This window comes from Volvox carteri (genome assembly GCF_000143455.1).
Source record: "Volvox carteri f. nagariensis unplaced genomic scaffold VOLCAscaffold_10, whole genome shotgun sequence".
In the NCBI taxonomy this organism is placed as follows: domain Eukaryota; kingdom Viridiplantae; phylum Chlorophyta; class Chlorophyceae; order Chlamydomonadales; family Volvocaceae; genus Volvox; species Volvox carteri.
This window is the reverse complement of record NW_003307553.1, coordinates 1692155-1717156: the sequence shown is the minus strand read 5'-3', so window position 1 is coordinate 1717156 and position 25002 is coordinate 1692155. Positions and strand designations below refer to the sequence as shown.

General features: G+C 58.7%; 1 protein-coding gene across 1 annotated transcript; it reads right to left on the bottom strand.

Moving 5' to 3' along the window:
- Positions 1-758: 758 nt before the first annotated feature.
- Positions 759-24497, bottom strand: VOLCADRAFT_116897 (uncharacterized protein; the record flags this gene model as incomplete). The annotated part of the gene is made up of 39 exons (XM_002948451.1): positions 759-812; positions 2003-2160; positions 2608-2791; positions 2876-3045; positions 3372-3574; positions 4034-4186; positions 4568-4695; positions 4873-4994; positions 5498-5660; positions 6009-6197; positions 6670-6783; positions 7122-7304; positions 7613-7885; positions 8300-8699; positions 9252-9472; positions 9782-9942; positions 10417-10604; positions 11301-11407; positions 11652-12238; positions 12629-12779; positions 13361-13558; positions 13859-14002; positions 14455-14619; positions 14858-15527; positions 16138-16595; positions 16807-16857; positions 16894-17061; positions 17456-17656; positions 17720-17949; positions 18442-18919; positions 18977-19227; positions 19501-19560; positions 20005-20194; positions 20548-20663; positions 21502-21709; positions 22748-23223; positions 23720-23772; positions 23874-23922; positions 24251-24497. 39 exons carry the CDS (start codon positions 24495-24497, stop codon positions 759-761), a joined length of 8322 nt encoding a protein of 2773 aa, XP_002948497.1.
- Between the last annotated feature and the right edge of the window lie 505 nt (positions 24498-25002).

Genomic DNA, 25002 nt, shown 5'->3' with positions numbered 1-25002 from the left:
CCCACAAGATGTCATCCACCGTCCATTGCATATACATGTGTCACCGCGTCGTCGTGGCTCGTCCACGGACAGCCATTTTCCACCGGTGCCTCGCTTCAAAGCCTCGACACGCCTTCATTTAATTTCACATAGAGTTTCTTTGGGGCTTATTAACCCTACGCACGCATGCACGAACACCACGCAACACCGATAAAACGGCATCCTAAGAAGTATTACATGGACGTAATCACACACCGCAAAAGAGAAGAGCGTTGGCCCCTCTAATTTAAAGACTAAACAAGCGAACGACTGCAAAACCTCACATTGCCGCGAATTGTACGGCCATGTACGGCAGTTTCGTACCACCTCTGCGTGCAGCCAGAGCATAACGCCCAGCAGGTTTTAAGCGTGGGGAAACCCTCCCCCCTCCTCTTCCTCCTCGTCTCCCCCTTCTTGTTCGCTTTCAACTCTCCACTCTCCCTCCCCCCAAAGCCAACTCGACCCAGCCCGCCTGCATCCCCCCGGCACCCGCATCTTTCGAATGTTCCGCATCATTCTCTCTCTAGCCCTGCCATGCGAAGCACAGATAGTTGTGCACGAACAAAGACCTTTCCTGCTGTTCACGTTGCCGCTACTGCCGCCACCTATTACTAGTTGGCCACACGACCTCCGGGACACCCAGCCTCTGTCAACCCTAAGGGTGACCCCTAATTCGCCAGAATGTCAGGACGCCTCCCGGGGCCCTTACTGGACTCAGCCCTCCGGAAGGGGCCCAGACCCTAACCGGCTGATCTCCTCGCTCGCCGCATACGCAGCACGTGCAATTGCATCATCTGCACACACGATAGACGGGTACACGCGCCAAAGCATACATACATACGTACGTACGTACATACATACATGCATATTTTCACGCTTCGACACAACACGCAGGCACGCACACACGCACACATACACATACACAGAGCAGCTCACGCGCAAAGCTCTCCACTCCGCTCCACGCATTGTCCAGTCCGCATCCAACGACCCTACCGGACGAGTGATATGCGCCTTGCCGGCTCCGCGATAAACACCCACGAAATCCGCTCCATAGAACACCCCCCTACTCCAAAGAGCTGAACTACGGTAAATGGGCACCGTAAGGGCCGCACAGGGTGTATGTAGGGACATTATAGGGAAAGGGGACCGTATGGACAAGACCCCACACACCACGGGTGGCCAGGGGGAAGGGGGAAGCGAGGGTGTGGCAGAACGCCGTCCCCAGCTGGCGCCGGGTCGAGACTAGGACTTAACACATCAGCCCACGCTACGGACAGGGCAAGCAGCTTTCCGCCTTCCAGAAATCTTCCTTCCCAATCCAACCAAACCCAACCCAACCCAATCCCAATCCCCTGCTCATGCGAAGTAGGAAAAACAGCTGCAACAACGCAACGCAGCAGGGGCGTGGCGGCAGGGTGGCTACCCAGGTCGGGTTGGCTGGGCTTAGCCGTCCAGGTCAGCAGCGACCGCCGCTGCCGCCGCCGCCGCCGCCGCTTTTAGGACTTTTCCACTGCTGCTGCACTGCTGCTGCGCATCTGCCCAACTGGTACTACGTACGTATGTCTGTATGCAAAATACCAGCAGCCTTGTACGGCAGAGGAAGGCCGTGGAGGGCTGGGGCTAGGGCCGGTCGTACCTTCCCAGCTAGGACCCCACAGCCTACTACCTATACAGGCAGCCGCCAAAATCTCTCTCCACCTCCACCTCTACCTACACATCTCCATGCGCTTCCCGGCTAGCCTGCCTGCCTGCCTACCTGCCTACCTATCCATCCATCCATTAACCAGGCCGGTCAGCTAGGTAGCTAGCTAGTTGCCTAGCTAGCCAGCCAGGTTGCTAACTTGCGGGCTGGTTGCCTAGCTAGTTGTTGCCTGATCAGGCAAGTTGCCTTAAGAGCCAGCTGGCACGCTTACTAGGTGTGCGTTCGACCCAGCGTGCCCTGCCGCTGCCAGCCCAGCACCGCCCGACTTAGCTCCGGTCCCACCAGAGGTTGCCCCACCGCGGCATTTCGAGCCGCTGCCGCCTCCAACGCTGGCTCCTGGCTGACGCCAAAGTCCAGTGTCGTCTGCAGGGCCCGACTGGCCTTGTAGTTCTTGATGCGGGTGGAGCAGGCGCTTCGGATGTCCAGAAAGGGATCCGTGCCTGTGCGTGCATCGCGGCCAACAACACACGGCAATAATACATTTGAAGAAATGGCGCGAGAGGAGGGGACGGGGCAGGTGGGGAGGGAGATGGCGCGGGCCATCAGGGCGGAAACTGGCAGGAGGAGGGGCAATGCGGGATGGGCAGAGATGGGGCGTGGGGTTGCAATACAAGCAAAAGGTAACTTAGCGCAGCAGCTTACAGCAATTTACAACACAGCGGCGGCCTGTACCCGCAGCGCTGCTTGACATGTATAAACCTGTCCTCTCCTTCCTGCCCCTTTGCATGACGTCCCGCCGCCAACCGCCCGCCCGCTCCCCTGTAGCTCTCGGGCTCCCTACTTACCTACCTACCTACCTACCTACCTACCTACCTACCTACCTAGCTACCTACCTACCTAGCGCCTCCTCGCCCTCCCTCCCTCGCGCCCGTATGACCCAGACCCACCCGAGTCGCTGCACTTGTTGAAATATTTGCAGACCCGCTTGCAGAACGTAAGCAGCCGCGTGTACTCCCCGCCGTCGTGCTGAAGGCTGTAGTGCTCTGCTGCAATAATGAGCACCAGCAATATGTCCCGGATCTCCTGAACCTCGCTGTCTTGCAGCACCAGCCCCGAGTGCCACCCGTGCTGCTGCACTGACGAGCCCCCGCCGGCCCCGCCGGCTCCGCTGCTGCTGCTGCCACGGAAGCAACAACAGCAAACTCGGTCCAACACCGCAGCGCCGCTGGCTCCGCTGCCCTTCTCATTCAACAGTTCATTGGGGTGCGGTGCCCCCAGCAACATCAGACCGCGGATGGCGTGTTCAGTGAGCAGGCGGAAGTAGTCCTCCGTGTCCCAGTACTCTAGCTGCGTGTTGAACTCGTAGCGGTGCTGCAGGACAATGCCTGGAGGGAGGGGGGTGAGGGGGACGAGGGAGCGCGGCAGATAGGTAGGTGGGTAGGTAGGTAGCTAGGTAGGCAAAATCAGCAAAGGAGGGAGATCGTTTGCGTCAGCCGCATCGACATACATGTATCCGCACGTGTTATGTATATGCACACGCAGGCAGGCAGGCAGGGCAGGCAGGCAGGGCAGGCAGGCCGCGGCAGGCAGGCAGCCAGCCACACCCACGCAACCCACCCACACGCGGCACCTAGAAGGGTTAGGGTAGCATAGCACCCTAGGACAGCACGCAGCTACCCCACATTGCCGTGCCCTTCCCCACCCTACCTACCTAGGCAGCACGAGGCCATGGACTTCTCCCACTGGCTCCGACTGAGTCGGCTGATGAGGGACCAGTTGAGCTGCCCGCGGAAGGCCGAGCCCACCGCAGTGAAGGACTGGTCGGTGGCGTCAATGCGCCCATCTAGGCTGTTGCCGTCGCGGCCACCAGTGCCGGGACCTGACAGCCCCCCGTCGCCGTGACGGTCACCATGCCTGGGAAGAAACAGAGGCACAGGAGGGTGAAGGAGGCGGGTGAAGGAGGAGGCTCAAGGAGGAGGTTCAAGGAGGAGGATTACCAAGAGAATGTATACTGCGCAGTCAGTTGGTGGATGAAATAAGAAATGGGGGTATAGGGCGGGACAGGACAGTCAGCTCCTGTGCGTGGGGGGTTCCTCACCATGGGGCCGGTACAGGTAAGAATCCAGGGATGAAGGCAAAAGGAAGGTAAAGAACATTCAACATTCAACATTCAACATCTATTGAAAAGGTGACACTTCTTCCTCTAAATGATGGGCTTATTACATTTGCCGTTCCACGTCGTTTCACAATCGAAAACCCCGAACCACAAGGAGGAGAGAGGACTAAGGGACTAAGCACCTGCACGTGCCAGTGCCTACATGCAGCCATCGTCCTGCACCCTCCCTCCTCCTGTCCTCCTGCCACTCCACTCACCCCTTGGTGAGCAAGTGGTGATGGTGGTGTGTCCCCGTGATGCTGCCGCCCATACTCTCCGCCAGCACCTCTGCGATCTGGGCCGCCTTCTGGTAGAGCTTGAGCGCTTCCATGAGACTGCTGCCTGAGTAGGCCGCCTCCGCAGCGCGGTGCCTGCGGGGGGTCGTTTGGGGTCGTTTGGGGTCAGTGTTGAAACCCGCTGTTCGGCGTGTAATGTTCGGCGTACAAGGAAAGCAGCAGGCGGGGGCGAGGCATTGGTTAAACAACAGGTGGTGCGTAGGTGGTGGGGAAAGTAGCGATGTAGGAGGGTGGATGAAAAGTGCTGCTAAGGACCGAAGACCGAAAAGGAAGAGGAGAGGTCCAAAGCAACGCCTGGCTGGCAGTGCCGCTTGCCCGATCTCAACCTCGAAACCGCGGTGATATACCCGACATCTACCCCCCCACCCCACCTCAGATATATACCATTCATCCATCCATCCACCCACCCACCCGTCCACTTGCGGACACACAAGTCCCAGCGACTCATCGACCCACCAGAACTCAATGGCCTTCAGCGAGCACTCCACCTCCGCCACCTCGTGCCCCATGCAGGCCTGGTTCCAATGATAGGCGATGGTGGTGAGAGTGGCCACGTGCTGCTCCTCCAGAGACTTCTCAAGCTCCTGCGTGGCCGAGGGCCGTTTTTGACGGTAGGAAAGGCCCTACTAATCAATTACACGGACTAATGAAACTGAAGAACTGGCCCTCTTTAGTGCCCTCTTCAAATTTGTTTTGCCATCGGCAGCTGTGCTTCGTGTGCTTCGCAGTGCCCTACTGCGCATGAAAGTGTGCGCACCGACCTGTGCTAGTTTGGCGTGCAGCCGGCGGCGCTGGTAGTGGGGAATGACCTCGTATACAATGTCCCGCTCGACCATGTTGAACTCCCACACGCCCTCCGCGTCCGTTGCCTTGAGGAAGTTACCTGCCGCAGCAGCAGCATGCATGCATGATACAACGTAGCAGGAAGGAGGGCAATCCGAATCGGTCAAGCCAGGACTTGACCCACAGCAAAACTCATAAAGGACGCGAGAAGAAAAGAAGCCGCGATGCAAGGCGCTATACTCACGTGCCAAAAGCACGGTATTCGCCCACCACATAACAGCCATGCCCGCAGGATCCCTCACCATTACATACACACATGCGCATTCACACAGGACAGCTTCTTCTACTCCTTCTCCCTTTCCCTTTCATGCTCTGCCTGCCTGCCCGTTGGCGCCAGCACGAACACCTATGCCAGCTACGCATCAACACACCTAATCCGGACGCGCATCATCCCGCGGGCTAATCGTCGCGCCGGTCCGCATCATTTGCTATTCCGGCTTATTGAGAAAGCTCGGTCTCTAGGTTCCCAAGGCCCCTAAGCCCGCCCGCCTCCCAGCCCTTCCCCCTCCCGTTTGTAACGTTGTTCGTTCACTTCCCACCTACCTCTTTCCAGCTCCTGCAGGTGCGCCCGCAGCTCCTCCTTGCTCTTGTTGATCGGATAGAACTTGTGCAGGATGTCCAGGTCAACCCACTGCCCCATCACGGAGGCCACCTTGAGCGTGAGGTGAATGCCGGGCTTGAGGCGGTCCATGCGTTCGATAATGACCTGGCGAGTGGGGGAAAGACGAACCACAAACGAGTGAAGCTGCTGCCAGGGCAAGTGGGGCGAGGGCTGCCAGGGCGAGTGGGGGGACGGACGCAAAGGTGGAGCAACGCAGGGTGAAGCGGATTTTTGGGAAGTCAGAAGGAAACATTAGGAATAAAGAAAGCAAGACCCAATCGTGAGGCGACCTCAAGACGTCAATGCGTGTGGAGAAAATTGCAGGTGGGAAATGAGAAATGAAGACGGTAACTTGGGTTATCCGAACCAGCAGCTTGAGCAGAAGCCTTGAAAAAAAGCGCAGAGGATGTCAGCAGCGTCGTCAGCTGCGAATTCCGAAAGGAAACGACATACCTGTTGAAAGTTGAGGTTTCGGATCATCTTATTCACGTTGGCTGAGAATTCCCCCCCTTGGTCAGGCAGCCAGGGTTTCTGGCTCTGGCACAGAAACTCCGTGACCTTTTCAATGTACAGCGGCATGCCGCCCGTTTTCTCCATCACCGCCAGCACGTACTGGTCGGGGTAGCTCACATCAGCCACAACCTGAAGGGTCAGGTCAGGTCAGAGGCGGATGACAACACGCATCGACGCACGCTTCTAACTTTTTATTCCGGCCTTGTAAATCCACGCGCATCGGCCTGGGCTGCTACGGGCATATCAAATACACAGCAGCAGGGGATCTCTAGCTCGCACCAGGAGAGAGGGGAAAATACCTAGTAGGGGATTGGAATCTGAATCTGAATCTCAATCGGGATTTGTAACAGGCAGACGGGCAACATGACAAGAGTCCTGCCTAGGACGGCACAAAGTCCACATGCGACAAGCGACCTTCCGGTTACACCCATCCATTCCCTGATTACGTGAAACTTCAGCTCGCGCATACGACCTAGACCTGCATGACAGAACTCCCCCTCCCCGCTCTGCTTTATTGCCTGTTGCGGCCACATGGCCATTGTTTGACAAACCCGTAAGGGTCCCACCTGGCGCCAAGTATATGGGCCAGTACGACACATACCTGCATGAGGCTCCTGGTCTGTGCAAAGTTGAAGGGCTCCAACACAATCCGTGTGGCTGCAGGCAGCTTGAGTAGGTGGCGGTACATCATGGCCACCTTCTGGTACAGCGCTGCCTGTGTCGGGTACAACAAATAGACAGACAGGTAGTAACTAACGTCCAAGACAGACCAAGACAGGGCGACCTGCTCAATGGGAGTGGTAGGCAAGTCTCGCGACAATGAAATCAACAAGCTGTGACGAACTGACGATCATCACGGCGACAGCACAACCAACAAGGACGCCATTACAAAAACGTAAGCATTTCGCATATAACAAAAAAAAGTTAAACACCCACAGAGTTCCCAGCCGATTCGCAACTAATCACACTAACCGCACTCCCACACTTCCGCAAATAAATATATCACCCTCGCAACCTCCCCAGATGCCCTACGGCCCCCTCACCCACGCGCACCTTGCCATGGAGGTGATGGCTGGATCCCACCGCCGGCAGGTCGTTGGGTCGTGTGGTGGCCAGGATCATGCAATCCGCGGGTATGAGCTCCGCCGCCTTCACCAGCAGCTGCCAGGACCACGTGTCAAAGTCGTGAAGGTTCTCCAACAAAGTCAGGGTGGGACCGTACAGAGAAATGAACTCCTGCGGATATGGGGAGGAGTGCCAAGGTATGAGCTCGGTGTGAAGGGTGCGAGCGGAGTGCAGGGGAGTGGGCGGAGAAACTTGTTGAGGCCATAAATGCTGCTGTATGTTGGTATGGATATCCATACATCCATGCGTTTTACCGTGCATGGATGCATGCATGCTGGAAAGAGCTATTGCAGCTTGCGAATGCGTGTACTACTGGTGGCGAGCTGTGTTGCTCCTCCTTCCTTCATGTAAGCAGACTCTTCGTCGTCTACTTACACATCGGGCCGCGCCAATCCACGACACGACACCCCAGCCCGCACCTGCATGACATGCACCAAGAAGTTGAGGCTGTTCTTGCGGATGGGTGCCCCCACTTGGCTGTTGTGCGGGGCCTGTGCCTGGCCGTGAGGTTGAGGCGACGGCGTGTCGCTAGCGCCACCCCCGCCACCGCCACCGCCGCCAATGGCCGCCGCCGCAGCTGCAGCCGCGGCGGAGCCAATATTGATGGTGCTGGCGTGCGTGTGCGCATCCAGCAGCACAGGCGGAGTGCCCGCCATGGTCATACTGGCGTGTCGCATGCTGGGTGCACGCCACTGCACAACGGTTCGAATAGGGGTTCTGAGGTCAGTCCAGCTCAGGCGGCGTGGAGAGCGGATTAAACAAGCAAGAGAACATTGGAGGGCCTACTGCCAACATGGTGAAATTAGAGGTGGGAAAACGGCCAAGGTGGGACGATTTCGGCCAAGAAGATAAGGCGCGGGCTCCTGATCTGCCAGCGCTAGGAGCCAATCGCACGAACTTTCCCCAAACACAAGACATACAAGCACAAGTATATAATAGCAGGCTTGGATTCATCCACGGAGCAGACAACAGCATACGGGTTATGTGCACGGACGGGGTTAGGCCCCTCATCGCCAGTTGCAATCGCGTGCGCCATAACTGCGAGGAACAGACAAAACAAACGAACAGACAGACAGACAGACAGACAGACAGACAAACCGTCCCACCGGTGCCGGAGAGCGAAGCATACTGCTGCCCGCTGCAGGATTGGCATTGGCGTTGTTGCTGCCACCCGCGACAGACGGCGGCAACATCAGCTCCCGCCCCTCCGGCCCCATCGCCAAAGCCGGCACCCCGGCAGCCACGCCGTTGGCGCCAGACCCGCCGCTGCCGCTGCCACCACCACCACCACCACCACCAGCACCAGCACCGCTGCCGCTGATATTCTGCTCAGCCCCCTCGCTTTGAGCAGCCTGCTCGTGACCTTGCCCCTGGCTGCCCGCCACCCTGTCATGTTGTGCGTACTGCGCCTGCTCCGCTTCCAAGCTCCCCAACGGAATGGAGGCCAGAGGCAGGTCGAGCAGCTCAGCCAGGTGCTGCCGCCACTCCGTGTCATAGTTCGGCACCCTAACGGGGAGGGAAACATAAAGAAGTATACATTCCATTTTAACATGACACAAAAAAATTGCATGCATTTCTGGAGCAAAAACAAAATGTATTGTATTTATTTTAATGAGTATGTGACAAAAAAGAATGATTTTATAAAGTAGGGATTGTGTGGCCCCGGGGAAGCACGCGAGGAAAAAAAAACGAGGCGGGCAGGATAGCAGAGATGGTATTCATGCGGATGGATAACCTGCCGAATCTCAGCTCCGATCCATCCCCAACGGAATCACCCACTTCGTTCCGTTTCGCTACCCCCTCCCCTCCCCTCCTTTCCTCTCCCCTCCCCTCCTTTCCTGTCCCCTCCCCTCCTTTCCTCTCCCCTCCCCTCCTTTCCTCTCCCCTCCCCTCCTTTCCTCTCCCCTCCCCTCCTTTCCTCTCCCCTCCCCTCCTTTCCTCTCCCCTCCCCTCCTTTCCTCTCCCCTCCCCTCCTTTCCTCTCCCCTCCCCTCCTTTCCTCTCCCCTCCCCTCCTTTCCTCTCCCCTCCCCTCCTTTCCTGTCCTTATTGCTGCTCACCTGCTGAGCCGCTCGCCCAGCCCCGTGAAGACCGCATAGCCCGGCCCGTCCTCCGTGCCCCTCCGGCGGCCCTGTGTGCAAGCCACACCGCCCTGGCTGTTCGGTGGCCCCGCTCCGCTACCGCCCGTCCGTCGCTGGCCCTGCTGCGACGAAGTCCCCGAAGTGGAGGTGACGCTGACTGTGCCCAAGTTTTTCAGCTTCAGATCCAGAGCAAACAGCTCCTGCGCAACATTAAAGAAAAGTACGAGCGGTAAGAGGGCAGTTGACGAATTTGTACGGAGATTGTACAAGTACAGAAAGGTTCAATATATGATAAGAATGAGGTGCAGCATATGACCATGTGGGTAGTCGGAGGCCTGCTGTAAAGCAGCCCTGAGGTTGGAAGTGCAAAGCTTTAATCCGAGCCCAAAGGGCCTACGAAGGAGGGTGCAACAGCTGAGATTATTAACCGACAAATCGCCGGGCGACCGCCAACCGCCAACGGTGCCAATGTTGCCAGTTTTCCTGGTCCCGACACGCATTCCGCATACCTGAAAGACCCGGCGCCAGGGGTGTAGCTTCTGCGACTTGTTGGCGGTGTCAGCCATGCCGAATACCATGTGGAAGGCGGGTCGGGAGCTGATGGAGGTGTCAGTGTTGATGCGCTCTAAGCTTTTGCGGATCTCCATAAGCAGCTTCGTCTTGCCCATGCCTGCAAGGAGGAAAGGGACGGAGGAGGGGAGGAGTGGTGGTAGGAAGGGATGCGCGCGCGACAGAGAGAAAGAGAGATAAGAAGGAATAGGTTGAGGTTTGAACTAACGACGCGTGTTGGGCGCGCGTGTTGAAAACAACAGAAGGGTGGGAGCTATTCGTATTGAGAGATGACCGTAGAGGGTTCATGCAAAACCCCCAGCGTACGGAACGGTCCACGATGCTGTGCTTGCGCGTACGCGTGGTCGTCGTGGTGAACATGGTGCCTGGAGCCTCAAAACACATCCGCACGCGCATCGCTCCACTCTTTCAACTCTCTTCCAGGGCATCCCTACTACCCACAACATGCATGCACGCATGCCCTCTCCTCAAAGCACCATCCATACCCCAAGCAAGGCCCCCACAGCCAAAAATCCGCCCCTTCCGCAAACCTCAGGACACAAATCGGAAGCCCTAACCCACCAAGCCCACTCACCCGTGTTGCCTTCAATGATGATGATGCCGCCATGTGAAAGTCCGCTGATCATGCTCGCCGCCTGGTTGAGCGTCAACGTCATCTCCGCATCGCGGCCGATGAGCGGCCGCTCGCCGCTGCTCACCTCCGCCGCCTCACGCCGCTGCTGCGCCGCCTGGGCCTCCGCGTCGGCGTCGTGCGCATCCACTCTGTGTACAAGTTACACGTGTGCGTACCGGCGCAGTATCGGGTAGTCAGTGCGCTAGTCGCGCTAGTGGACACCAGCATGGCAATATGCGTGCGCGTGTGCGTGTGTCTCAGTGTGTGTGTGTGAGTGTGTGTGTGTGTGTGTCACCTTGAGTTGCGCTACTTTCCGAAGTTGTGTAATATGACAATCCGGAGGCCGGAGGAAATAGCGGGGCATTGTGCCAGCGGAGTGGGGTTGTTCACGAGGTGAAACTGAACAGTAGCTAAAGCCTGTCGACCGTAGCAGTAGCAGTAGTAGTAGTAGTAGTAGCAGTAGCAGTAGCAGTAGCGGTCTCGGTAGCATCCAAAGCCCCGACGAGTTCTCCTGTTGGAAGCTTATGTCGTGAACGCAAAGCAATCGCAATCGCGACACCTTAACGACCTTACCAACAACGCAACGGGTGATAGCTCTCGACATCGCGCTGCTCCAGGCAGCCGTCCGCCAGCCAAATACTACTCAGAAAACACTACTAGAGCCATCACATCATAACACAACACAAAGCAAACCGCGCCGTGCGCGACTTCTTCCCAGCCAGCTGAAATGCAGGCGCTGCGGCCACAAAGCATGGAGTACCAGGCAGCTGCCATTAAGCCAGCCTTCTCTCAACCAGGCATACCCTTACCCCTCTACCCCTCATTTTATCTCCACATCTGCCCACCTGTATACGAGCACCGGCTGTGCCTTTCCCTTGACGGGCAGCCTCTCGAGCTCCAAGAAGGACGCCTGGTACTTGGCGCGAAGGTACGTGGGCTCATCGCACAAGATCTACAAGCGGTAAGAGTGCAATTTGGAACATGCGGAGGGGAAAGAGGGGTGGCGACGTTAGGAGCTTGCAAGGGGCATGAGGAGGAGGATTCGCGATTTAAGGCGAGGGGAAAGGCGAGGGGGATGTCGTGCGTCTTGAGTTTTTGGCTCGAGGGTGAATTATCCACGACCTGACGACAGCAAAGCAGCCACCACGTTCCCCCTCCGAAAACCCGCAGCAACGCCACAACAACCCACACCTTACCTCCCCCATGGACGGGTCCTTCTTGCACTTGACCATCAGCCGTGCCGACAAATTGATCGCGTCGCCAAAGACCGTGTACTCTGACCTAAGCTTCCGCGCACCCACGCATGTGCACAGCAAGTCGCCCGTCGTCACGCCAATCGAAACCGTGTGCCCCCCAGCCCGAATGGTGCTGGCCAGTTCCAACGCTGCACGGATGCCGCGTGCGGGATTGTCCTCGTGGGTGTGGCCTGGCAGTCCAAATGCGCAGATGCCTACGAAGCCCTTCTCGTCGCTTCGAAACTGCAGAAAGCTGCCATCCCACTTCCGCATGACGGCTTGGACGCTGGTGTAGGCGAACTGGACGCACTGAACCTGGTCGCGATGGGCTACGTCGTCGCGCGGCTGCAGCAAGCTGGGGAACCCCAGGAACATGCACGTCAAAGGCCGAATCTCGTTGATGAAGTCCAGGTGACCCGCCTCCACCCGAAACCGCACACTGCCCAACACGTGCATTCGCAGCAGGCCCGCGATGCGCCGTTGCACGTGCTCCGCCTGGTTGACGAACTCGTGGCGCAGGCGGGGCGGCAGCTGCGCTGCCGCCGCGGCTGTGGCAGTGGTGCCAGCACCGCCGCCGGAGGCGGCGGTGCTGGCCGCAGCAGGTGACGGGGACGGCAGCTGCGTTGCCGCCGCTGCTGCTGCCGCTGCCGCCGCCGCAGGCGGCGGTGTCTGGCTCGTCTGGGAGCCGGAGATGGCGTTAGCGGGTACCGGCACCTGGCCGTGCGAATTAGAGTTGATCTGGATGAGTTGACTGGCTGGAGCTGCGTGTGCCGAGTTGGCACGTTCCATGCTGTCGCGTGTCGCTGGCGCTGTGTCAGCGGGCTCAAACCGCGCCGAATGGGAGATGCCAGAAGCAGCCAGCAACGATTGCTGTGACTGGGTCGCAGGGTGGTGCGGGTGCGGCTGGCTTGAGACGGCGGCGCGGAGCCGCTCCGCACCGCTGCCATTCGTAGGTCGATCGCTGCTGCCGTTGAGCGAGGCGGCAAGGGATTGGTGACCCACGGCCCCCAGGCCATAGGAGGGCTGTCCGACGGAGCTGGGAACACCTCCCGGCTGACCGTTTGTAGCGGAGCTGGTCATGCGGAGCGCCTGATTAGGAAACCGCCGGGAAATCAGCCACCAAGATACAGAAACGCACCACGCGCGGTGCATGTTTTTTTATTTGCGTCACGAAAGCGTCAAAAGGAAGAGAAATTGTCCGGATGGTCGGGGAGGTGGTGGTCAAGGAGATGCCGGCGGTGGGGTTAGGGGAATGCCAGGTGGGGGATGGACAAAGCCAGAGCGGGCAAGAGGTAAGTTGGTATTTTTCTGCTGTCTATTGATGCTGTTGTTGGGCATGAAAGTTTGAAGGACGGAAGTTTGGGCCAGGGGAACCAACACTAAACGCGCGCCATGATAACCACCACGCCACTAGCAGAGCTGTAGCATTACGCAACGTTATAACAGAGCAGTACACTCCCAGTATTCACAGGTTCGATACCGCAGGTAATGAACCCGCTTTCATGTCCTCTTCATGTCTCAATGATTATCAAGTATTTTCAAGTGTTAATAATAATTTGGTCCATTCGTATTTTCCCTGAAAACATGCCAAAAGCCGAAGTTCGAAAGCGTGGGAAAAAAAGCATGTGCAAAGCACTCATGTGTGCCCATGGTGCGACACGGCACTGCACCTGCAGCGTCGCCAGGTCCTCCATCGCCTCCCCCCCTTGCGGCGCCTCAGCCGCCATGATGGGCGTCTCCGCCATCTGCGGAAGGATGGAGCTGCCGACCAGCATCCCCGTGCCCACACCGACGTCGCTGCTGCGCCAGTTAGGCGTGTGAGAAGTGGCGGAGGTGCGCATGCTCGTGTGGCTCAGCCGCAATTGGGCCTGGACAGATGAGGGAGGGCAAGGCGGACGGGCCGATAAAGCGGGGGTTTTAAAGCGGGGGACCAATAAGCTAGCCAACAGTCATCCAGCCAGAGCACCAAAACCAGCCAGATGGTCAAGCAATCATACAGACAGATAGACAAACAGAGAACAAGCCAACGAGTCGGCCAACCCGGCAAGCGGCAACAAGCCAGTCAACCGGCTAGGCTGTGACATCTGTCCCCCCTGCGACCGCGTCTCAAGCCGAAAGGGCCTGGCGGCTGGAGGTTTATCTTGCGGTTGCTTAGGCCCCCTCCTCACTTGGGGTGCCGGCTGCGCGGGCCCCACCACCCTCCACACGTTGTCCGGCAGCGGCAGCACCTCCCACTCGCCCTGGATGAGCTCCACCACCTCAATGCTCGCCACCACACTGCCCGCCCGCGCTTGGTCCTCTATGGCAGCGACCTGCAGGAAGGTGGGAAATGCATCGATTAGCGGGCGCTTATTAGAAGACAAGTGAGGTAGAGGTGGAAGGCCACGCTAGAAAGCAGTACATTTAACCGGCGCGGAGGGGCAGGGCAAGAAGAAGTCAAGCATAGGCTGGGGATTGGTAAAAATAACGATGACGAGCCAAACGAATGCGCTACGACGGGAGGGCCCCCCATGGGTCTTCCCCCCCCCGTGTGCACCCGCTGACAGTGCTTACACAGGTTACAATCGGCCTTTGGTCACAGCTCACAGGCTCAATTCAACAGGAAGGTAGTTATACCTACTACGGGTACACGTGGATAGGGGTGGCAGCGTGCATAAGGTACATAAATACGTAAGGGCCATAACCCCCCTAAGGACCATACTTCCCCCCCTGAGGCACATAATACACATTGTTGCATCGATTAACAGTTTACTTCATGACCTACCTGGCTGATGCAGCGTCGGCGCTGGTTGGCGTCCAGCAGCGGCGCCAGCGGCCGGTCCCCGATGAAGAACTCCCAGCGGGGCACCTCCGGCAACATCGGGTCGGTCACCTCGTCCACTCCACCACCCACGTGGAAGACACACACGCTGCCAGCGCTGGTCATCACCTGCGAATATTACACGGGATGCGTCTGGGTGCGGATGCGCGTCCGGCCTGTAGGTGATAATGCCGGTGTCAGGATAAGGGAATCGGCAGGGATGGGGTTCCGTTGACATGGGTCATCGTTGCGCCCGCTGCCGCGCATCGTACCGCGAATTACGCGTCCTTTATTTACCCTCTGGTAACTTGAAAAAAATTCCTTTTTTCCGCTTTTTGCGCGGAAGCATGCGTGCGTAGGGGGTTACCTTGAGGCTGAGCCGCGAGTTGGACACCTCCTCCATGATGGGATCGCCGCGTGGCGCCTTGCCCAACGGGCCATTGCCCGGGCCCAGGTTCGGAGGCGGCACAACCCGCGCAATGCCCGCCAGTCCCGTCGTGTAGTTGAAGGAGTTGGACGCGGACGCCGGCCCGCTGGGTGGCTGGCTGCCATGCGCATCCGACTGGGCGTCGCCGGTTCCGCCGGTGCCTCCGGCGCCGCCGGAGGCGGTACCCCCGCCGCCACCGGCACCGGGTTGGGGACCCATGTGCGAAAAGGAGTCCACGTACGAACCGCCCCGGTTCCGCGCATTGGCGCTGAACCAGTTGACGACCTTGGACATAAAGCTTGCCTGCTTGGACTCCGCAGGGGCCCCGCCGTGGGGGGAGCTCATCGCATCTGTGTCGCTGTAGCCGCGGCTGCGTCCATGTCCCACGTCTTCGGAGGCCTCCGCCACGGGTCCTGGTCCCAAGCCGGAGCTAGGGCCCGGACTCCATGACGGCCCAACAGGCCTTACGGAGCCTTCGGACGTCGCCACCGCCGCCGAGTCGGCGTAGTTCAGCAAGGGGCCATCGTACGAGGTTGGCATGGATTCCACTGACGTAGCACCCGTAGAGTCGGTTGAAGCCTCGGCCACCGGCCCCGGCCCGGTCGACAACCTGTGTGCGAGTGCGCGTATGAGCTGTGTGTTGACATGATAGCAAGGGCCACTTAGAAGCACATGAAAAACTCCGCTAATCATGTTCGTTAACCCCGAGCAGCAATAACATAAGGTGCCGACATATACCGTGAAGGCGGGCTGTCATTGTGTTTTCAGGACACAAGCGTCGAAGCTATAAAAACGAGTGTCGATGAGCGAATGTGCGTGTGTAAGTTGAGAACCCCATAAATGCCTCTGAAAAATAAGAGGGCACACGTAAGCTCGAGAAAGCTTGTCGGCAAATCCCTGTACTCGTAGCTGCTTCTTACTTTTGGGCTAAAGTGAGCCGCCTTCCTACACTGCAGGCGCCATGACCACGCCCAAGACCACAACAGCTGTCAGCCACAGCCACAGCCACAGCCACAGCTGTCAGCCACAGCAACCATCAGCATTATCGTCACCCTCCCCATCGCTGCTCACATGCTAACCGCCCCTGCACCCAGCCCGACGCCACACCTCGTGCAATCCCAAGCCCATTCCCAGATGGCCCCCCCAACCACCGAGACATCATCCCATGCGGGCAAGCAACAGAGCACCAACTTGTAGCAGCTGTCAGCAGCAGCACTCACGCGTCATCTCGCTGCGACCCTCCTCCGCGCCGCAAGTGCATGTCATCCCTGTCCGACTGGCTCGCCCGCAGCAGCAGCTTCCGCCGCAAATCCACCGCATGCACGCTCCGACCAGCCACTCCAGAGCTCTGGCTGCCCACAGGGGAATACACCCGATCCGATGGCTGAGCCACAGGCAGCGGCCCAGCGGATCCGCTGCCACCGCCGCCGGAGCCGCTGCCGCCTCCGACGGCGGCGGCGGCGCCTTCGGCGCCGCCGCCGCTGCTCTGTCCGCTTCCGCGGGCGTTAATAAGACTGTGCGCGCGCTGTGGACTGGACGAGCCGGAACCACCTTGGGAGTCAGCCTGTATGGGCGGGTAGCTCGCGTCCTCCTCTTCCTCCTCCTCCTCCTCCGCGTCCTCATCCCCGGACCCACTGCCCACCACGCCTGCAGCGTCCTCGGCCAAGGCATCCTCCTCCTGCGGTCGGACGATGACCCGAGGACATATACGCATGCACGAAGCGACGCAAACGGACCGGAACATACAGACCTTGTATTACCCTCCTTCCCTCCTTCCGAAGCTCTCTGTGCCAGCCGCTAGTCAATTGTTGGCCATCGCCGTTTATCCCGCACCATAGCCGCTGGCCCAGCCCAGCCATTACCCAGACCAGACCAACCCGACCTCCCACCTGGACTGTGTCCCACCGCACCGCCCGGGCGCTCTCGCTCAGCCGACTGCGCTGCGGAGCCAGAGGGTCATCCTCCCCGCGGGGCACCGCCGTGCCGCCAGGTGCGTTCACAATGGCAGTGCTCAGGTTCTGGAGCTTGGACCGCCAGTCGCCCGTGCCGGCTCCCACCACCAGCCCCGCGGGGCCGCCGGCGATGCGTCGCTCGCTGCGGCCACCCAGCGGCGCTCGCCGGAAAGAGCCGCCACTGGCGGCAGCCTGGAGGAGGGTCAAACAGCGGCATTCACAACGCAGCATGCGCGCTGGTAAGTAATTTTGTGGACATGTTCTTGGTTGTTGCTGCTGTGTGGGATTATTGCCTTCTGCTGTATGGTTGCCCACCTTTCCGTGTGGTGTGTCATGGAATTTCTCAAATTGCCAAGCGCCTCAAAAGTTTCGTTGGCTTTTTACAACCAGCTTTTTCCCAACGCAGCTGGCCTAGTAGCTGATGTCCCATAGTGTCTCTTCAATGCCTCTAGTATCCTGAACGAGACTCCTTTAGCCCCTATTACTATTCGTTTATAAACCTATTTCATTCTTTTCCTCTCCTTTTCCTTCATCCCATTCTGCCCGGTACAGCTCCTTTCCCCCTTTCCTCCTCCCCCCCTCCTACCTGCTCTGTGAAGCTCCGGGGAGATCCGGACGCGGGTGTCAACGGGCTGTTCGCTAGGTTGGCAAGAGCACTGCCGCTACCAGGGTACACCCCGGACGCCAGCGTCGCGTTGGGTGATGCGCCGCCAGCAGCAGCGGCAATGGCTGCGCCACCGCCACTGCCCATGGTAGTAAGTGGCGAAGTCGACAAGCTCGCGCGAGGCTGCATCGGACGGAGCGGCGGCGGCAGGTTGAGTTTCGTGGCAACCGACATTTCGCGCCGCACGACGCCTTCGCCGCCGGCCCACAGTCCGGCCCCGCCGCTGGCGCCTCCGCCGTCGGCAGCGGCGCCGCCGCTACCGCCCAGGCCGCCTCCGCCGCGCAGCGCCAGACCCAAGCCGGTCTCTGTTTTCGCGCGCTCGCGTGCCGTGAGCCGAGCTGCGGCTTTCGCCTCGTTCTTCTCAAAAGACGCCCGGGAGGGGCCACTGGAGGACGCTGCAGCCGAAGGCGTGGATCCTGCAAAATCACATGTACACACAGACACAGACGCGTGCTGCTGGTGGAATTGCGTGCTTAGGGTGCAATGAACGAAAACCCAGGATTAAGTGGCAAAGAGGGTAACCCAAATTTTTTTATGGCAATCCTCCGATTTGCGCGACGTCTACATGGCATTCTGGAAATTGTGCGATGGTTCCCACTACCAGGAGGTTACGCCAGTAGAGGTGACCCCAAAGCGAACACAAGCCACAGCAGGGACTAAATGGGACGCCATTCCGGGCCAATCGTGCTGTGTCCCTCAGCCGACCGTCAGCCGACCACCAGGATCACGCGCTGATCCAGCTGAGATTGCGTTCCTCTGCCGCGACCTCTCCTCGCCGCCGCCTGAGCTCGCAGGGCCCACTCCTTCCTCCTCGATAACCCCTGTCCGCTCCCTCCTCAACACTTTCATCCTGCCGTCCTTTCCCATCCCTGACCACTTCTTCCTCCGTATTCCCCCCCGGCGGTCACCTGCTCCCCCATAGGCGTCGCTGCGCCGCGGCAACGCCGTCCTCATTTTCAGGATGTTCGCCATTAAGTTCCAGCTCTTGCCGCGCTTCCGTGGCAAACTACCATTGCCGCCGGCACCACCACCGCCGCCGCTTGCGCTGCCGCTGCCGCCCAACGCCAAGTCCGGCCCATCCAGCACCCGCGACACTGCGTCCGTCGCGGCAGAGCTCCCCTCCTCACCAGTGCCGCCTCCGCCAGGCGTCGGCGGCAGTGCCTGGTTCGTAGCGCTGCTGCGCGGCGAGTCGCCGTGTACGATGCGCCGCGACCCGACAGTGATGAACGGCCCGCTGTAATTCCGAGCAGGCCCATCAGACGCCATCCCCTCCGCAGCCCCCTCCATCTCCGCCGACGGCACGGCGTTGCTGACGCCGGGAAGGAGCATCGACGGCAGGGGCGCGGACATGAGCGCTGACGTCGCCGCCAGAGGCGGTGGAGCCGCCTGAGGTGGAGGCGGCACCGCTGCCGGCTCGGGCGGCGGCGGTGGCGCCGGCTCCACTTGGCCGTTCATCTTCATGCGCATGTGCCCTAGCTTGGTGGCGAGCTGGTGCGCGCAGGACATCATGCGCAGAGTACTCGCGCGGAGGCCCTTGTCGGCGTGGCGCCGCTCGTGTTCGTTGGGGTAAAAGAGCACGATCATCGAGTCGCCGGCAAACTTGACAACGTCGCCCTCAAACGCCATGATCATGTTGATCGCACGGGTGAAGTAGTTGTTCATGCAGGTTGTCAGAAGCTCCACGCCCGAAGTGCCTGACATGCCGAGACAGGGCGCGCCGTATGTTTTGGTGTCGGTGTCGACTTGGTAACGCGCAGCGCATCACAAGAGGGGCTTTGACGATGAGCAAGAGCGCAAGAGTGTGAAAGTGCTATAGGGCAACAGAGGCATGTCTTCGCCGAGAACACTTGACATGGCTTTGTCAATACAGCGCCCCCAAAGCCTTCTCATCCGCATTGTTTCGCGTTCTCAGTTCCGTCCGCCGCGTGAACTTATGGTACAACACTGGACGCATTCGAGTTATATACCTTTCTTGGAGAGGATTTCTGTGAGCTTGGTGAACCCCGTCACGTCCGCAATCATCACCGCTGCCTGCCGGGGTAACAAGCCGGGGTGACCAGGGTCGCCGCAATCTGCAATGTTTAGTTTTAAGAAAAGCTACGAAAATCCCCATCTTTAGGAGAGGCACAATACTCAAGGTAAGCGCTGGAGGGCAGGATATGGTATAAAGACAGTAGGCACAAAATAGGGCCACTGTAGAAGCGCCCGCGATGGGAACCGGCCAACAGATAGCCCGCGTTTGTTTGTTGGTCTCGTAGCAATCGAACAGGCGAGAAATTTCAACAACACCACGCCACACCACAGTACACAGCATGTCACCGGCCCGCGCTTTTTACAGGCCTTTCCAGAGTCCGCAGCAGGCCAAGGGGTTAAACCGCACCCTTTTCAGTCCCTCCAAATCCCGCCCTCAAATTTTCTCCAACCTCGTTTTCTCCAATCTCGTTAATCAATAACGCTCTACCAAAACGGACAGGGTGTGCTGGACGCTATGGGTGGACTCGCCTGCAGCTCGATGATGGAGGGCTGGAGCGTCTTGGACGCAGCGGTGAGGTCGCGTCCAGCTGCATCAAACCCCCGGTACTTTTCGTGGTTGAGCGTGATGTCCTCGATGAATAGCCTCGGAACGAATGGCGGCAGCGTCGACAGCGGCCGTAGCACACCCTACATATTGCGATGCAATTGCCAGGGCGAGCCGAAGTCATCATCGCGGAGGTGGGGAGAAACGAATGGGAGGCAGGAGGTTTGACGAGACGGCAGAAGGGAGGGAGAAGGGGCGGGAAGGATAAGCCATCGCAACGCTAAGAAGTAAAACTCAAGACGCACGCGGCAGCATACTCAAAATGAATTCAGCATGAAATTGGGCCGTGGTGCAGACATTTGTTGCCATTCTCCAGGTTGCAATCCTCTATCGTAAATCACACAAGCAACGGCACAGCAACCTGCTTGTGCCGATGTCCTTGGGATCGCTATCGACTGGGTTTGCTTTCCCTCACCCCTCCGCCATCACACCGCACCTGCTTCATAGTGTTCTTCTTAAACGAGACACTACTTGCGGCGCCCATCATGCGCAACTCGCTGGTGCTCGGGCCCACCACGTTGCTGCCCATGTTCCAAACGCCCGCCGGGGGCCCTGCACATGCGGTCGTCAAGCAAGGGGTCAGTTGAGAGGAGCACGCGCGAAGCAGAGGACTCAGATCACCCGTTCGCCGTGAGCTTGTTTACGCCGCGGACTCAACTCACAGCCAATCAACCGGCCAGGCAGTTCATCAGTTAATCAGTCGGATTGGCAGACCATGGGGGAATCACGACTCGCCGGGGCGTTGTTATGCAACGCCAGACCACATAATGTTTGAAAAGGATCAAAAAACGGACGTTTAAAAGGCCTCGATGTGCAAGCGCATGGTGCGCGGAGCGAGGCACTGAACACCAAACTCGGGCAGGAAATCAATTGAACCAGACGTGAGGGCCATGCATAGGGCGTCTCCTTCAACAGAGCAGCACGAGCACTCAGTTACATGCTAGGCAAAAAGCCCTGCGCTTCACTGTTCACGCGGGTCCCCTCCATCACCACTGTTCCGACGGCAGTGTTCAGTGCTTAAACAAAATCCCGACACACTCAGACCCAACCCAAGGCACCCCACGCCCAACCGCGCAAGCAAGTCGCCGTGCATAATCCCGGAATGGCAGACGGACATCTGCGTCCGGGGCCATTCCTTCAGGGCGCCACCGGCTGCAACTTCCTATCGGGCTGTGAGCCCCTAGCCTTGCCGAACATCTCCAGGGGAATGCCCTTCCGTCCGCTCGTGTCGCGCGCTTCCGGTCAAATGGATCACCACATATCCGGCTTTTACCCTCCCTGTGCAGAAAACTACAGGGGATCCGCAGGCTGAAAGCTGCCTGTGCCCGCGCCACAGGGCCACCTCGCAATGCGGTGTGGTGCAAACGCGTGGTGTGATCGCGCCTCTCACCGCTTGGCCGCACATCCTCGACGTCCTCGTCATCCGAGTCATGCGGAACCGGCCGCGACGTTGCTTGCGCCGATACCACTGCCGCTGCGGAGCCCTGTCCCGTTGACCCCGGTGCCTCCACAGAGCCGCCTGCAGCGGGCTCCAACTCCTCGTCCGTATCCCCAATCGTCACCGTGGCTGGGCCCTGAATTTCCGGGAGCTGAATGACCTGCAAGTTTTATTATTACATCATAAAACAGGGTTATGATGAGCACAGGTAGGCTCGTGTGCTTGTGTTTGGCCAAGCGCAGGATGGCATAGTAATTCAGCATTGCCGTATGTGACTTGCACACTGTTCTTCGCCGAGCGAAGGAAAGATCCCTGTTGGTTTCAGTGACTGGCCGCGCTGTCGCCCGCCGTGGAGGCTCCTCTCCATGCACCGCATTATTGGGTTCGGGGCACGGGTGACCTCCGCTCACCATCCGTGTGCCAAATGTCGATGACCCGGAGGGTTCATAAAAATGAAGGATAGGTTTAGCGGTGGTAGTTTCATCTATCCGCAGCCGGTGCTAGTTAAGGACGCTCGCGTCGGCGGTCGGTTAACAACGCCCCGGTGGTTGATGATGAGTTACCACTACGACTAGTTAACACCCGGCGCAATTTTCCCTGGCTCCTCCTTCCATTTAACAATCCCATCCCAGCCAACAGAAAGCGTATCGAGTCCTATCGACCCGAGACGCCAGTAAGCTAATACTAACTTTAACGAGCTTATGCTTCAATCCGTTGACGGCCTAACATGGTCGACGAGCGCCGCTACCCCCAACTCAAACAATATTTCTCTATAATAATTTAAAGATGCAGTAATCCCCAGTTGTGAGGTAGCTGAAATCCACTCCTGTCCCCTCAAGGCATCATCGGCTCCGGGAGTTACCGGGCACAGGTCGCAAAGGCCGGCGAATCGACTCGACTATATGGCGACTCGAGCTCGCCAATTCGCCCAAGTCCGAATCCATGCGGGGTTGGCCGTTGTCCGGTATCTATGCAACCGTACAGAGTCCTGTCCTCGGCGCTTCCCATCCAGAGTGCTATCCAGAACGCTACACGAATCGTCCACGGACTGGTATCTGAACTGTCACTAGCCCCAATCGGAAGAGCAAGGCAATTAGGCGTACCCTTGCCAGTTCCTGTCCAGATGGAAGGATCCCTTCCATTTTCCCTTTCATAACCGCCCCCGCCATCTCCTCGTTATCAGGCAGGCACACCGTACCTGCGCCCCGGGCTTTGCGTTCCCCGCCATCGACCGTTGCTTCGTACGCTGAATCGAAATCATCTTGATGATTTTGCGCCGAATACCAGCATCTACCGTGCCTCCAGCGTCCCCTGCACCGGTGGCTGCCAGCGCATGCTGACCGCTGCTGCTCGTCGGCGTTCCATCTCTACCCGATAAAGACGGCGGCTTAGGAGAGGCAGGCGCTTGGCTTCCCCCCGGCAACGCCGCATGTTGCCCCAGGATCGCTACGCTCGCCCATGGCGTCGTGGGCTGTGGCGCCGCTGCAGAAGAAGCGGCGGCGCCGCTGTTGCTGATGGCCTGGGAGAGGTCCGCCTTCAGATCATCAAGTGTTGCGCGCCGCGGTGGTAATCGCCGGTATGGCTGCGGTGGCGGAGCGTCCGACGGCAGTAACACCGGTGTACCCTGCTGGCTGACGGAAGCGACCGGCCCCGGTAGGAGGAGGTCTGGTATACCTGCTTGGACAAGGAAGGAGTTGGCAAGCGCGGCAGAATGTGTGGGTGGGTGGGTGCGGAGTGGGGGAGCCATGTGGGAAACAGGGTTCGACGGGAAGTGTGAGAGTGAGAGAGAGCCCACCATGGCACGCTTTTGAAAGTTGACCGTGTACTGGCCCCATATCGGTGCGTGTGCTGCAACCGGGGGCAATGCGCCATGTGCGAGCGTGTGTGCTTTGCAGGGCAAAGCCGTACTGTGGGATAGCGGGTTGGGTGCCGCGTGCGGTGCAACTGAGCCTTTGGCAGGGTGCCGCCAGCGTGCGATGCAGCTTCAAAGCATGGGGACATAGCGGGTCGCCATGCTTTGCCGTTAGAATGGTGCAGCTTTTGGACTGTTCGCGCCGCGACCCCGAGGTGTCGGGTGCACCTGCGCTGTAATTAAAGGACAACCGCCGTGCATTACGCAGCTCCTGGCTTGTGCTGTCATGGTGACCTGGACGAACGAACCGAAGCGCACCTTTGGTCTGGGGAACGCTGTAGCTGTTCCGCCGCTGCTTAGCTCGCTGGACCCTGCGCGCGTGGGGAGAGGATAATACCGTGTTGGGTGCCTTGGCTACCTTGGAGTCTGGCAACCCAGACGGCGTGCCGTGACGCTTCTTCCCCGGACTCACCAATCCCGGGGCGAAGCATCAGAGCTTCGCGCCTCGACACCTGGGCTACCTGTGGTCAAGAGGGGAACGGGGTGTAGGCTTTTTTGTATGGCGCAACTTGCAGCCTGCCGTCACACAAGGTTCCGGCCGTACTCACATACCTGTATTGTCTGTTGGCAACACGGCACTTTGCCGAGAATTGTGAGCCGAACTGTGCTGATAGCGCGCGGAACCGAGAAGCCCACGAGTCAGGTTGTCCGGGGATGGCTGTATCTGGTGCTTCCTTCCGGTGTGTCCCGGCGCGTCTTCGTCGTGTAAGCTTCCTGTGTGTCGCCAAAAGTGCTCTTGCGTAAGCTGGTGACAAGAATTTAACACAATCGCAAACAGCTGTGCCGCACCTGCTGCTGCTCTGCTGACTTCCGGCCCTACCCCAGAGTCAGTATGTACACAGCGCTGCAGTCCGGCATCCTGGGCTGCCCTTGCCCTGTCCCACGCCTGCAGTATGTTTGCAGCGTCCGCGTCGTCCGCAGCAAGTGTAGGCCGACGGCTGGATTTGTCCACGCCTGGACCCTCGCGGTCTTTTCGAATGAGACCATTAGTATGGTTCCCATGCTGGCGTTGGCCTCCAGCTGGCTGTGAGGCCATGCTTCGGCGTCCTCACGCTCTAAAAGCCATTCCGTCTGGTAACCCGCTGAACTCTTCCCAGCAAGCTCAACCTGCAAGTCGTATCAGACATTATACACGACACAAGGGAAACGTACATCCAAGTCCTGGTAGAGACCTCCAAACTGGGAAACAAGCTGAACCCGCACGGTGGGCTGCATCCCGCAAAAACCAATTACTCAAAAAGATCACAGCTCACATATTGGAAGCCACCAGAAGGTGCTGTCCTGGCAACTACAAAAAGTCCTCCAAAAAGGCCGAACTGCCCTCCTTGCTTCCTCACTCCCCGACAGGCAATATGATACAAAACGCGTGCAGGAAATTGCACGCCTGCTTGCTGAGCAGGGAGCTCTATCACTCTGAGTTTCCAGCTCTTATCGACCGGTTGTTAGCTTATCGAGTTCATCTCAATTTAGAAAATACACTAAGGTTACTCAAGTGCAATTTCGAGAATTAACCTAGAAAAACTGTGGAGGTACACTAGGTC